The sequence below is a fragment of the Lipotes vexillifer genome, unplaced genomic scaffold, assembly GCF_000442215.2.
Source record: "Lipotes vexillifer unplaced genomic scaffold, Lipotes_vexillifer_v1.1 scaffold182, whole genome shotgun sequence".
Classification (NCBI taxonomy): domain Eukaryota; kingdom Metazoa; phylum Chordata; class Mammalia; order Artiodactyla; family Lipotidae; genus Lipotes; species Lipotes vexillifer.
The window spans coordinates 8,348,886-8,361,675 of NW_006798798.1; the positions used below are offsets into that span (position 1 = coordinate 8,348,886).

General features: G+C 51.7%; 1 protein-coding gene across 4 annotated transcripts in view; it reads left to right on the top strand.

The window, feature by feature from the left end:
- Positions 1-5,400: 5,400 nt before the first annotated feature.
- Positions 5,401-12,790, top strand: part of ACTN4 (actinin alpha 4) — a 75,025-nt gene continuing 67,635 nt past the window's right edge. For 3 of the 4 annotated variants that reach the window (XM_007471080.1, XM_007471079.1, XM_007471081.1), the window contains exon 1: positions 5,401-5,607. In XM_007471080.1, the coding sequence (XP_007471142.1) occupies positions 5,446-5,607 (162 nt within the window). In that variant the 5' untranslated portion in view covers positions 5,401-5,445. The remainder of the gene's footprint in view (positions 5,608-12,790) is intronic. The other variant, XM_007471082.1, reaches the window with a different exon arrangement.

The following is a 12,790-nucleotide window of genomic DNA, read 5'->3' on the forward strand; positions in this document are numbered from 1 at the left end:
GACTCTGCCCCTCTCCTGCCGGGGGAGCAGACCTCGCATGGCCCTGTGCTGGGGGCACCTCTGTTCTGGCTGCCCACACCCACGTCCACCAGCAGCCAAGCTTCCTTTGATCTCCATCACCACCTTCCTGACCTGTCAGGTCGCAAGTGGAGGGCACGCAGCCCGTGAGTCAGCAAGGAGGGTGTGAATGGGCTGTGGGTGAGTCAGCAAGGAGGAGGGTATGAATGGGCTGTGGGTGAGTCAGCAAGGAGGAGGGTGTGAATGGGATGTAGGAGCCCAGCCCTGCACCTGGGGCCAGCTTGGGCTCTTCTGTCCTCCTGAAAACCTAGGCGAACAGGTGTGGCCACTGGGTTCCTGGTGAGGGAGAGGCACCGGCTTTGCCCTTGGCCCTCACAGATGCAGCCACTAGTGGCCCTGAGGCAGTGGCTGGAGGGGTGAGTTTGAGGGGGGGGATTCTGGCTGCTTGCTCAAGCGGTTTTGTGTCCTTGCTTTCTGTTCCTCAGTTTCCTCATCTGTGAAAGGGAGAGAATAATGCACCCTTGTCAGAGTCATGAGGATTCTGTGAGCTCTGGCTGGTAAATTCCTCAGATCAGGACCTGGCCTGATTTTGGCGCTTGGAAAACTGGAGTCGTTAATTTCAGAGTCAGAAGAGTTTGTCGCCAGTGTTGCAAACTAGTCCCCAGCACTCTTCTGTTTGGTGAGACTTTATAAGAAAATTGGGATTTGAGGCCAGGCCATTCCACCCCTACCCCATGCCAAGTCCCAGCCTACAGTGGCCAGGAGGCCTAGCACACGTCACATGATCCTTAGTTGGGTTGGTTATTTGCATTTTACAAAGTATTCCAGACATTCTGGCAGAGTGACCTTAGGTTGGTTATTCGCATTTTATAAGGTATTCCAGACATTCTGGCGGAGTGACTTTGGGCGGGTGTCTTCACCTGTGAGCCTGTTGCCTGCAGGAAGAGGGAGTGGGGACAACAGTGACTGGGGAAAGTGGAGGAAATCAAATGACACAATAGATGCACATCCCTGTACATAGACTGCTGGTGCCCCCGAGGGAGCGCCTCATTCTCAAATGACCATATGTGTGGACTCTGCCCACGGAAAGGGCAGGTGAGCCTGTGCTGCCAGCCTTCCCAGCCCTCCCCACTTGCCAGCACTCATACCCTTCGTTCTCTGAGGGCCCTGACTTGGGGAGCCAGGGCCGGACGGGACACCCTTTGCCCTGGGATCAGACCTGAGCAGGATCCAGAACTAGGGCATGCCCAAACCCTGGGGACAAAGGGTGCTTTCGCAGCTCAGGAATTGGGAGCTAGCTCTAAGGGGGGTAGAAGGAGGGGAGACTGGGATGCTGTTACCCACCCATTTGGTCGTGTGAGTCAGCAAAAGGCACCCGTTCTGGGTGGGCACACTCACCAACGTAGCATTGCCCTTATGTAGGGTACAATGGGCCATGGCCACCCTGCAGGGGAGGAGGAAATGGCCTTTATCTGTTTGGAAGCCACAACCTCTCCTGCTTTGCCAACCTGCTTTTACTCCAGGAGGATCATCCTTTGAGCAGCTAAGAGGCCTGGCTCTGCAGAGCCACTGAGTTCAAACACCAGCCTAGTGACCTTTGGGTGTGTTAGTCAACCCCTCTGTGCCTCAGTTTTACAGCTGGGGAGAGTACCCACTTCAGTCATTGCTGTGAGTTAATGCACTCAACTTGTCACTTGTCATGGTGGCTCGGGCTTAGGGCTGCTGTTTCAGGTGCTTCCACAGTCACCTCTAGACATCCCAGGACCTGTTCATGCTCCTACCCTGAGAAGATGCAGCCCTCTCTCCTTTGTTTCATCTAAGTAGCATTAATAATGGGATACAGCATTTATTTGTTATAATTCAGCACTTACTAATTTATTTTTTTGACTGTGAGGCTTGTGGGATCTTAGTTCCCTGACTAGGGATTGAACCTGGACCACAGCCATGAAAGTACCACATCCTAACCATTAGACTGCGGGGGATTTCCAAGTAATGGGATACAGCATTTAATAAGTTCTGACTGAAGTCTCGAGAACTCCAAGAAATGGTGATGTGGAAATGGTGAACCTAATGCCAGGGCCCACTGGCCATACCTTTTCACTCAGGGATCTCTCCCTGCCCCCTCTTCTTGCCTGCTGCGCCTTGACCCTCCATAAACAGTAGCTATTATTACTGCACTGTCCATGGATGGCTGCTGGGAAGTGGCCTCAAAGCTGGCAATAAAGGGAGCCTTTAATTTAAACCTCATTGGCTGGGGACATCGACATCCACTTCGTCTCTGAGCCCTTGGTCTGGGAGGTTTCTCAGTGTCAACCGGGAGCACGCAGGGAGGGGCAGATGGCCCATTGTTTGAGTGGCCTTTCCCTGCCCAGAGAGCCCAGCACAAGAGTCCTGGGCTCGTTCTGCAGGCTAGGCAGGAAGAGGGTGCTTTGCCCCAACCCAGACCCAGCCCAGCCCAGCTTTGGAAACAGCCAACACCCGTGTCTTGGGCTAGGTCATGGCATTACCTGGGAAAGTGGGCTGCCACCTAGGCATCATCCCCTTCCTTTGCTTGCCCTTGGATCTCTTCTAGTGCCTTTGAGAGAGGAGAGGAGAGATCCTGGTAGCTCCCATAACCTGGAGAAGCTGTGTCTTCTAATCCCCTTCCCCAGCAGATGACTGCAACACAGTCCTTTTGTATTGCCGGTCAGGCTCTGCTTCAGTCAAACCCTTACCTTCTTACCTTCCCTGACACCCACCCATTCCCCTCAAGGTTGCTCTAGGTCCAAAACCTAGAGCCATCTTGAGTCTTGATTCTTGGCTGTTTCCCGCCCCTGTCTCCCACCCCCATCAAATTCATGACACTAAGTCTTGGAGGCTCCACTTTCCCACATCCTCCCACTGCCTCTCCTCCTCCACCCTCTTGTCTGTCTGTCCAGCCTCGTCAGGACCATCGCAGCAGCCTCCCCGCTGGGCTCCCTGAACTCACTCCACCTTCGACAGTTTGTCCCCCTTGTGTGGCCAGACAGACCCTATGGACAGTTGAATCAGACCCCACCCCTGCTTGCAGTCCTCTCCTAACTTACCATTGCACTTAGAATCAAATTCATTATATGTCCCCACTGCACTTAGAATAAAATCAAAACTTCTTTTCAGGCAAAAAATAGTAAAAAAAAAAAAAAAAAAAAAAAAAAAAAAACACCTGGATTTTTCGGATAAAATACTCAAGAACAGTTCTCCCTGCCCCCATCCTATTCACGGCCCCCTCCTTTTAAAATTATATTCCAGCTCTCCTCTAAATAATCAGTACAATGTCTGAGGGCCTCCACGTCTGTCTTCCCGCTGGACAGCGGGCTCTGGAGGGTCACTGGGTCTTGCTCACCTCTGGGGGCCCACACAGTAGGGACTCCACACCCACGTGCTGAGGCAAGGCCGTAAAAAAAAAAAAAAAAAAAAAAAGAAGAAAACTCCTCGGATTCTTCAGTATGGTTCTAAGTCTGTTCATTCATCTGGGATTTATTAAGCTTCTGTCTTGTGCCAGACACTGCTTCAGGGGCTAGAGATACAGCAGTGACCAAAACAAAAGGTCCTCACCATTCATGGGCTGACATTGTTGGGAAGAAAACAAACATGATAAATAAACCAGTCATGTGGTATAGTAAATGGTGACCAGTATTCTGGAAAGAATAAAGCTGGGAAGGTGTGGGATGCTATTTATGAAAAGGTGGTCAGGGGACGTCTCACGAGGTGGTACTTCCGCTGATCTGCAAGAGAGGAGGCTATGAGCCCTGGGGATCCAGTATCTGGGGAAAGTGTTCCAAACAGTGGTAACAAGGTATCACCGTATACAAAGGCCTTGAGGCTGGAGCACACCTGGTGTGTTGGAGGAACAGCTAGGAGGCCAGCAGTGTGGCGGGAGCTCGGAGAGGAGGGGCAGAGTGGCAGGTGAGCTGGGATAAGAATGGGGAGCAGGATGACCAGGACGTGGAAGACCTTGTGGGTTCGGCTGAGGCCCCAGGAGTCTCGGTTATTTCAAAAGCTGGGCTGGGCTGCACCAGGGCAAGGAAGACTCCGGCAGCCTTTCCTCCTTTCCTTGACTTTGACACGTGGCACCAAAGGAAGGTTCTGAGCAGGGAGGGAGGGACTTGATCTGACTCAAGTGTTCACAGGCTCCTTCTGACTTCTTGTGAGAAGGAGAGTTGGGAGGTGAGTGGAGGAGCAGAGAGATGGTGAGGACGCTACTGCAGTGGTCCAAGCGAAGACAAGGCGAGGCTGGACAGGACCAGGGTGTGGCCGTGGGGGAAAGGGGAAGTGGGTGGATTCCGTACCTACTCTGAAGATGGAACTGACAATTTCCTGAAGAACTGGATGTGGGGTGTGAAGACAGAGGAGCCAAGGAGGACTGCAAGCTTTGTTGCCTGCACAGCTGGAAGGATGGAGGCGCCATTGACTGGGATGGGGATGACTGTGGGGTGACCAGTTCTGAGAGGAAGATGAGGAGCTCCGCTTTGGATATTTACACTTGACATGCCTCAATGTAGCAATGTCATTTATCTGTATTTATTTATTTATTGCTGTGCACCCCCCCCAGTATTAGCCACTTGAGAACCAATCACATTTATCATGCTCAGCACCATATCGCCAGCACCCAAGAACAGGGCCTGGCACACCAGTAGGTGCCCAATAAATGTTTGTTGAATGAATGAAGATAGACAAGTCCAAAATATCCTCTACCTTCCCCGTCAGCCAGTATCTATTCCAGTCCACCTAACTCCCATGTTCATTTCGTGAATCCCTCAGATGTTTGTTCAAATGTTCTCCTTCTCCGCAAAGGCTACCCTGAGTACTTCGTTTACGTTCCAAATCTGCATGATTTTTCTCCATAACACTTACCCCCTGTAATATATATGTACTTAAAATTTTGTTTGTTGTCTCCCTTCACTAGAAGGTAGTTCCATGAGGCCAGGGAGTTTTGTCTATCTTGTTTACTGGCAACGCACACAGAGGGCGCTTAATAAATATTTGTAAAATTTCTGTTACTGAATGGGAATACACGCCACGCCTCAGCAGGTTCAAGCCTGATTTCGAGACCCGCCTTACAAATCATCCATGCTCTGGCCCCGCCCACACGCAGAGGCCGCGCGCGCTCACGCGGGAGAGGGGGCGCGGCTCGTCCATGAGCTGAAGGGCCGAGGGGAGGTGCACTCTGCGCAGGCTCCGAGCTCTCCGAGGCGGGGTTTCAGTGCTTTTTGGCATAGGAGGCGCGCGCGCGCGAGAGGGCGGCGGCGGCGGCGCGGTGCGCAGGCGCAGCGAGCAGTGCGCAGGCGTCAGCGGAGGGCGGGCTGAAGCAGCTGAAGCGGCGGCGGTAGCGGCGGCGGCGGCGAAGGCGGCTCGGGCAGAGGGGCGGGAGCAGAGGCGGGAGTGGACGGGCTCGGGAGAGGCAGCGGAATGGTGGACTACCACGCGGCGAACCAGTCGTACCAATACGGCCCCAGCAGCGGGAGCAATGGCGCCGGCGGCGGGGGTAGCATGGGCGACTACATGGCCCAGGAGGACGACTGGGACCGGGACCTGCTGCTGGACCCGGCCTGGGAGAAGCAGCAGCGCAAGGTGCGCGGCCCGCGGGCCGAATGGGCTGGAGGGGGGCCTTCCGAGGGAGGCTGGGGGCCGGAAAGGGGCTGGGAGGTCCTGAGACGGAATTGGAGGGTCTGTGGTGAGAACTGGGCGTCCTGGGAATGAACTGGCGGGTCTGGGAAGGGGTTTAGAGTCCTGAAGAGGAGTTGCAGAACTTGAGCAAGGAACTGGGAGTCTGAAAAAATAATTGGCGGCTGAGTTAGGGAATATGGAAATCTAAAACAAGGAATCGGGGAGCCCGATGAAGGAATTGGAGGGTCTGGGCGGGGAATTGGGGGAAACCGGCGAGATGATTGGAGACGCTAAAATGGAATGGGGTCTGAGGCGGGACTGGTGGGTCAGGATGGACTGGGGGGTGTTCAGAGAGAAACGGGGGAGTCTGGAATTTGTGGGTCAGGACAGAATTAGGCATCGGGGGAGTCTGAAGAGCTCGAGTATGGAGGGGGTTATTTGGATTGCGGAATCCTCTGAAGAGGGTTGGGATTGTGGGAGCCCCGGGTTGGGGGACTTCTAAAGGGGATGAAGATTCTGGAAGTCTGAAGATGGAGTAGGGGTACCAAGGAAGGGATTATGAAGTCTGAAGAGTAGTGGGAGGACTGGGGAGACTGGGGAGGTGGAAGGAGGAGAGAGGCTGAGGAAAGAAGTGGGTGTGAAAGGACCCGGAGCTTGCGGGGTGAGAACGGGGAGGGCTGCTAAGGAGTTCCGGGACTCCGGGTCTGAAGAGAGAAGTTAGGGAGCTGTGAATAGGAGGTTTTGAAGGAGGTGAGATTTATTTGGGGTGCGCTGTTCTACGGGGAGGAGGAAAAGATTGGGAGATAGGAAGAAAAAGAGGAATGTGATGAGGCCGAGACCTCATTGGTGAGGAGAGGCCGAAGGGGGGATACAGAGAGTACCTGGAGCGTTTTGAGGAGGGGTTCTGAAGAACTGATGGAACGTAGACAAAGCTCAGCAAAGGGTTGGCGGCGCCGGAGGCTAAGGTAGCCTGGACAAGGTGAGGACGGCGGGAGAGAATGAGCGGAATGGCGGGTGGTGGGAGGGAGGGAGGTTAGAGTAGTAATGAAAGTCTCATTAGAAAGGGAGTGTGTGATGGATAGACTGAGAAAGGAATTTGGGGGTGGGGGCTTCTGGACATGCAGTCCCGAGACTGGAGAGAGTGTGTGTATTGTGAAGGGAGAATAAATTGTTTGGGGAGGAAGAGGTGAGAGTGTCCAGAAGAATTGTGTCTTTAGGGGGTGGTGGTGAAGAGCTCTTTCTAAAGCAGGGTCTGTTTTCAGGTGGCATGTTGAGAACGTGGTGTGTGTGTGTGTGTGTGTGTGTGTGAGCGGGGTCTGTTTTCAGGGGGCGTGTTGAGCGCGGTGTGTGTGTGTGTGTGTGTGTGTGTGAGCGGGGTCTGTTTTCAGGGGGCGTGTTGAGCGCGGTGTGTGTGTGTGTGTGTGTGTGTGTGAGCAGGGTCTGTTTTCAGGTGGCATGTTGAGAACGTGGTGTGTGTGTGTGTGTGTGTGTGTGTGAGCAGGGTCTGTTTTCAGGTGGCATGTTGAGAACGTGGTGTGTGTGTGTGTGTGTGTGTGTGTGAGCAGGGTCTGTTTTCAGGTGGCTTGTTGAGAACGTGGTGTGTTGGTTGAGAGGGGAGAGCTCCAAGCTGATAGAAGAGAGAGTTTGAGCATGTGCAGCAAGAGCTAAAGAAAGGAGGGTGTTGAGTGGGTGTGTGTGTTGGGAGGGGGCTGTTTAAAAGTGTTGTGTGTGAAGAGGGTGGAAAGTACTTGCACTTGGAGGCATTTAATATGTTCCGGAGATCGGAATTTTCTTCCTAGGTTTGCTGTCAGCTCTGTGGCCTTGGGCAAGACCCTTGATCTCAGGGCAGTTCTGTCATCTGTGAAATGAGGAGGGGTCGAAGGGGTCCCTTCTGTGATTCTACAAGGATGGATGTGTGTGGTGTTGGGACTTCGGGAGGGTAGCTTTGGTGGAGCTTCCTCAGGATCATGGGGGCCAACTCAGGCAAGGGGCTGGAGTGGCAGGTGCGGCTGGAAGCCTCTTGAGGGTGTGAGTTGCTGCTTTGGGGGCTCCGTGCAGGCAGCCCAGTGTGGAGGGGAAAGGGTGAAGGGAGCAGCTGTTCCAGGCAGCCTGGGGTGGAGCCTGGCATGACCTTGGGTAAATTACCAACCTCTGCTTGAATTTCCTCATCAGTAGTTGGGGGGGCGGGGGGGGGGCGGCTTGATGGTGGTGTCCTTATCTGTTGCCCCACCTTCCTCCGGGTGGGCAGGTTGAGATATTCTGACATAAAATTCTTTTTGAGGGGAGAGACCTAGCCTGCAGTCTCAACAGTAATTTATTGCCGGGGGCAGTGCCGGGCTGGAAAAGGTTAAGAGTTGCCAAGAGACTTGGAAAGTTGGGAGGGGAACAGGGGGCCACGGGGTTGTTTTTGAGCATGTCTGGGATCTGTCTTCTCCAGCTCCAGGTGCTTGGGGAGAATGAGCTTCGGAACATTTTTACTCAGGTGGTGGGAGTGGGGACCTTCCCTTTCCCTCCCTTCCTGACTTCTACGACTCCCAGAGTGACTCCCTTTGCTAGCTCACTTCCACTCCCTTCTGGGAGTTAGGGTGTGTGCTCCTTCGTGGTTATAGTCTGCCTTGCACGCTGGGTGAGGCTGAGGCACCATTCAGACCTGGGTGGGACACCCTAGGGGACTCACCGGAACCCCTAGGCCCTGCTGCTGTTGTATCATCCTCCCTCCTCCCTTCCGCAAGGACCAGGCAAGGTTCAGGGAAAGGGTGGCTCACAACCCCTCTAATACTAGCTGTTTTAGATTCTCAGTAAGGGGCAGATTCTAGTGTGCCCTGCTTTATACAACTGCGACAAATATTTACACATAGCTGTACTTTGGGGGCAAATGTTGCTTCACTGCTGTGCACCTGCCTATTATGGGGTGGGGATCCTTTCTGAAATGGGAGAAGGAGTAATTGAAAGGAACATATACACAAGTTTGTGCTGTTGTCTTCCTTCTAAGAGGAACCCCCCACCCCCATTCCCCCCAGACAGGCTGGCTGGGTTTTTCTGCACTGCAGCGTCACTTTAGTGAATGACAGATTGCCCTTCTTGCCCCTCCAAGGCTGAGCCACTGGTCACAGGGAGAGTGGCAGTCCTGTGAGTGTCCTGTGCATACTCTCATACCCTAAAAATCATTATCCAGGATAGCTGTAGGCCCTCAAAGCGTGTGGAATTGAATTCTTCTAGGAATTAAGCAAGGTTTGGCCCAAGTCCGAGGGTGCGTGTGATTCCTGGTGGTTCTCACTTCTACCTGAAGCCCTTCTAAGGACCCTTGTAACCAAGGCATTACCTGATAAGTAGCTTATGCAACAGTTCTGATCTGGGAAGGCTCTGCGTGTTTTCTCCAGGGGTGTGGGGGAAGGACTGGTCTGGCCTTTGAGCAAATTCTTGAGCAATTATAGCTCTGGGCCAGAGTTCTCTCTCCCAGTTTCTGAAAGGGGCCTGGGTAGCCTTGCCCCCCCTGTTCTGCTGGACAGGTGAGGTCACTTGATAGCTGATCTAGAACTTCTCATCCCAGCAAGAGGAATTGCCTCCTTTGCTAAGGTTGCCTGTTCATTGAAACATCACTGCTTACAGGGCCTCAGTGTTTAGACCCTGACCTTTGGCTCAGGCAGCTCAGCCTCTATTAGATTTGAGTTAATTATTTGAAAGTTCTGATGGTGTCTTGTTTTTCTCCAAGTAGGGTTTGTTTGTTTGTTTTTTCCTTAGGCTGATGATAGAGACCTCAAAGTAGCCGTCTGTTATTTTGTTCCATTACTCTAATTGCTTGCCTCTTAGGATCTGGCTGAGACTAGCATATCCTTAGCAGTTTTAAAAACTGAATAAGTTACATACTGAAAACAAAAACAAACCCCCAAAAAACCTAAACTCAATTGTCATCTAGAATTAAAGACTGTAAATGTGTGAGGGCGGCAGGTATCCTGTTTGCCTTCTTGGGAGAGGGGTAGGGGAAGCTATTAGCTGCTAGCCTCTGTCCTCCCCGCCCCCCCCCCCCCCCCCCCCCCCCCACCATGTGTTTTAAGAACAGGGCTTTTCTGATGACTGTGGAAGAGATGAGATGTGGGAGGATGGCCTGGGAGTACAGCGCCCCTTGTACTCACTCACACTCATTCAGCTGAGAGTTGAAATCTGGTTGGTGCCATGGAGTGGCGCCTGCTGCTTCATCTCATTCTGTGCGCTCCAGGGCGTGGGCCCAGGATTGCCCTCTGCCTTTTGAAACACCCTCCCTGAGACCAACAAGGAGGCTGCTTTGGCAGCTGGGAGCTGACTCACTCTCCAGTTGGAACTGGTGCTAAATGGTTTCATTTAATGGCAGCCTATTGCCTGGCCTAGAGTGGGATGCCTTGTGGGAAAAGTTTGGTGAAAGTGTTGGAGGAAAACAACCCTGGAAATGAGGGTGGTGTTTTAATATCCAGGTGCTGCTGGTGCTATTAAACTCCTGAGATGCAGTACAGGAGGTCAGTTAAAATGTAGGCTTGCACTCTCAAAATGTCCTCTTAATCAGATGTCAGGGGAGCAGGGACAAGCCTGGATTCCAATCTGAAGCCTCTGGGGTGGGGAGTTCTGCCACTTAAACATATATTCCAGTCACGGCTGACTTTGGCCAGACAGCACCCTTCTACAGCGTTAACTGAGTGAATAGTACAAGTTATTTGGCAGTGCTGGTCTAGCAGATGACAGCGAAGAGAATGGAGCCAGAAAGGAATTGATTTGGGGAAGGCTCAAGGAATTTCTGAGACTGTTGAGATGAACGCTTTTGGCTTTTGCCATATTGATTTATAGTGTGCTGGGAATTGTACAAGCCTTTGACCAGATCTTAGGGTTGTTCTTTTAAAAAAAAAAAATTCCTTTGCTCTTATTTTGGGGGGAGGGGAGAGGGAAAGGGCAAAAATAAGGAACAGCTGTTTGCTCTGGTATCACTTGCTCATTCAGGTTTTCTGAATGGCTGAATTATCAACATGTTTATCTCTTGTCTGGCATTTGGTATATTCCAGATCAATGGTTTCCCCAGCTTTATCCTTATTTCCTTCACTTAGTGATGTCTGTGTTTTCATCAGTCATGGTCAGTTCCCTTCCGTTGCCTTTATTTACCTATTTATTTTACAGAATAGCAAACGCACTCATGTTACCTTGTTTAAGTCTCCCTTCCCCCCCTTTTCTTTTTTCATGGAAATAGGAGGCAAGTGATAGCAAGTTGGTAATTCAATGGCAGTGGTAATTGAAACACTGACCTACTAAAAGGTGGGTGGAAGCTTCTACTTGAGCAGCTACAAATCCTGTCATCCAGGGAGGTTTGAAAGAAGCCTTTATGTCCTGGGTAGTTTGAGAGCTCAAAATCAGTCTCCTTTAGGATGAGGTTAAACTTTGAAACATCAAAGCATCAAGTGCAGTTATAAGGAAACTTAGTTTTACAGTGTTGCCTGTCTAGACGCCAGAAGTTGTTATAAAGTGTCTGAAAGTGGCACAAGTAACACTTGCTTTTCTTCAGGAAGGTTTTTGAGTTACATTTTAGTCAGTAACCCAGGTATCAGGGAGTGTAGGGTTCAGTGAGTTAAGAGAAACAGAATCATTTAAAATTCCAGCCTCTGTTTAAAGAGTGATCTTATTGGGAGGAAAAATTAACCAGCAGCTGGGAGGAGGATCCCGCCTCCTCCGGAAAGTGAAAACTGCATACATTTAACTGGCAAGAGTGACCTTTGTCAGTGCTTGGGAAGTTTTGTCCAAGAAGCGGTCTCCCTGAGATTATAAAAATCCCAGAGACATTTGTCTTGGTGTTGTGCCTTTTTTGGTTGTGTTGTTCTTTCATGTCCCTCCGCCTCCCCTTACCCTCGTAAACAACAGATGCATTAACTTGGAATGTCCATGGAAAGTCTTTAAAAGCTGGTTGGTGTAACTTGGTTGCCTTCTCTTTTTTTTTTTTTTTTTTTTTCCTTGCGTTATGCGGGCCTCTCACTGTTGTGGCCTCTCCCATTTGCGGAGCACAGGCTCCGGACGCACAGGCTCAGCGGCCATGGCTCACGGGCCCAGCCGCTCCGCGGCTTTTTCTTGCGTTATGCGGGCCTCTCACTGTTGTGGCCTCTCCCATTTGCGGAGCACAGGCTCCGGACGCACAGGCTCAGCGGCCATGGCTCACGGGCCCAGCCGCTCCGCGGCATGTGGGATCTTCCCGAAACGGGGCACGAACCCGCGTCTCCTGCAACGGCAGGCGGACTCTCAAGCACTGCGCCACCAGGGAAGCCCTGGTTGCCTTCTCTTTACTCTGAGCAGGAGTTACTCCGGAAGAGTCCAGTGGACTTTTTTCTTAGATGTAATTTACTGAAGTGGTATCTAAAAGTGAGTGAATAGAGCTTACTTGGGATTTGCTATTTGCCACCTGTTTCTGTACTGGCTCCTGCCTTCCTGGAGTGGGATGAGCCCCATCTCCCCAAGAACGAGGGACCATCCTGTGTTTCCAGAAGGAACAGTGGTTCTCCAGCCAGAACAGCCTTCCTCACCCCCACCCCATGCTTGTCTCCGTACTTCCTGAACTTCAGTCTTTTGTGATTTTTCCTTAGCCAGTTTTGCTTTTATATACTTAATAATATTCTTTCAAGTCAATTTGCCCTTTTTAAAAAATAAATTATTTATTTATTGGCTGCGTTGGATCTTTGTTGCTGTGCGCGGGCTTTCTCTAGTTGCAGTGAGCATGGGCTTCTCATTGCTGTGTGGAGCACGGGCTCTAGGTGCACGGCCTTCAGTAGTTGCAGCATGCAGTCTCAGTAGTTGCGGCACGCGGGCTCAGTAGTTGTGGCTCGTGGGCTCAGTAGTTGTGGCTCGCGGGCTCTAGAGCGCAGCTTCAGTAGTTCTGGTGCACAGGCTTAGTTGCTCCACGGCATGTGGGACCTTCCCGGACCAGGGCTCGAACCCGTGTCCCCTGCATTGGCAGGCGGATTCTTAACCACTGTGCTACCAGGGAAGTCCCTGCCTTTTTTAACTTAAGTTTTAAAGGGGAAATTTATATGAGTATTGCGAATGGGAAACCTAGCTTCCCTGGCCATAAATAGAAGGAAACTGCAAAAGTAAACAGGCTGAAAACAAAATAGTGCTGTTAAGTTCTAGCTAGGTACTATTCCTG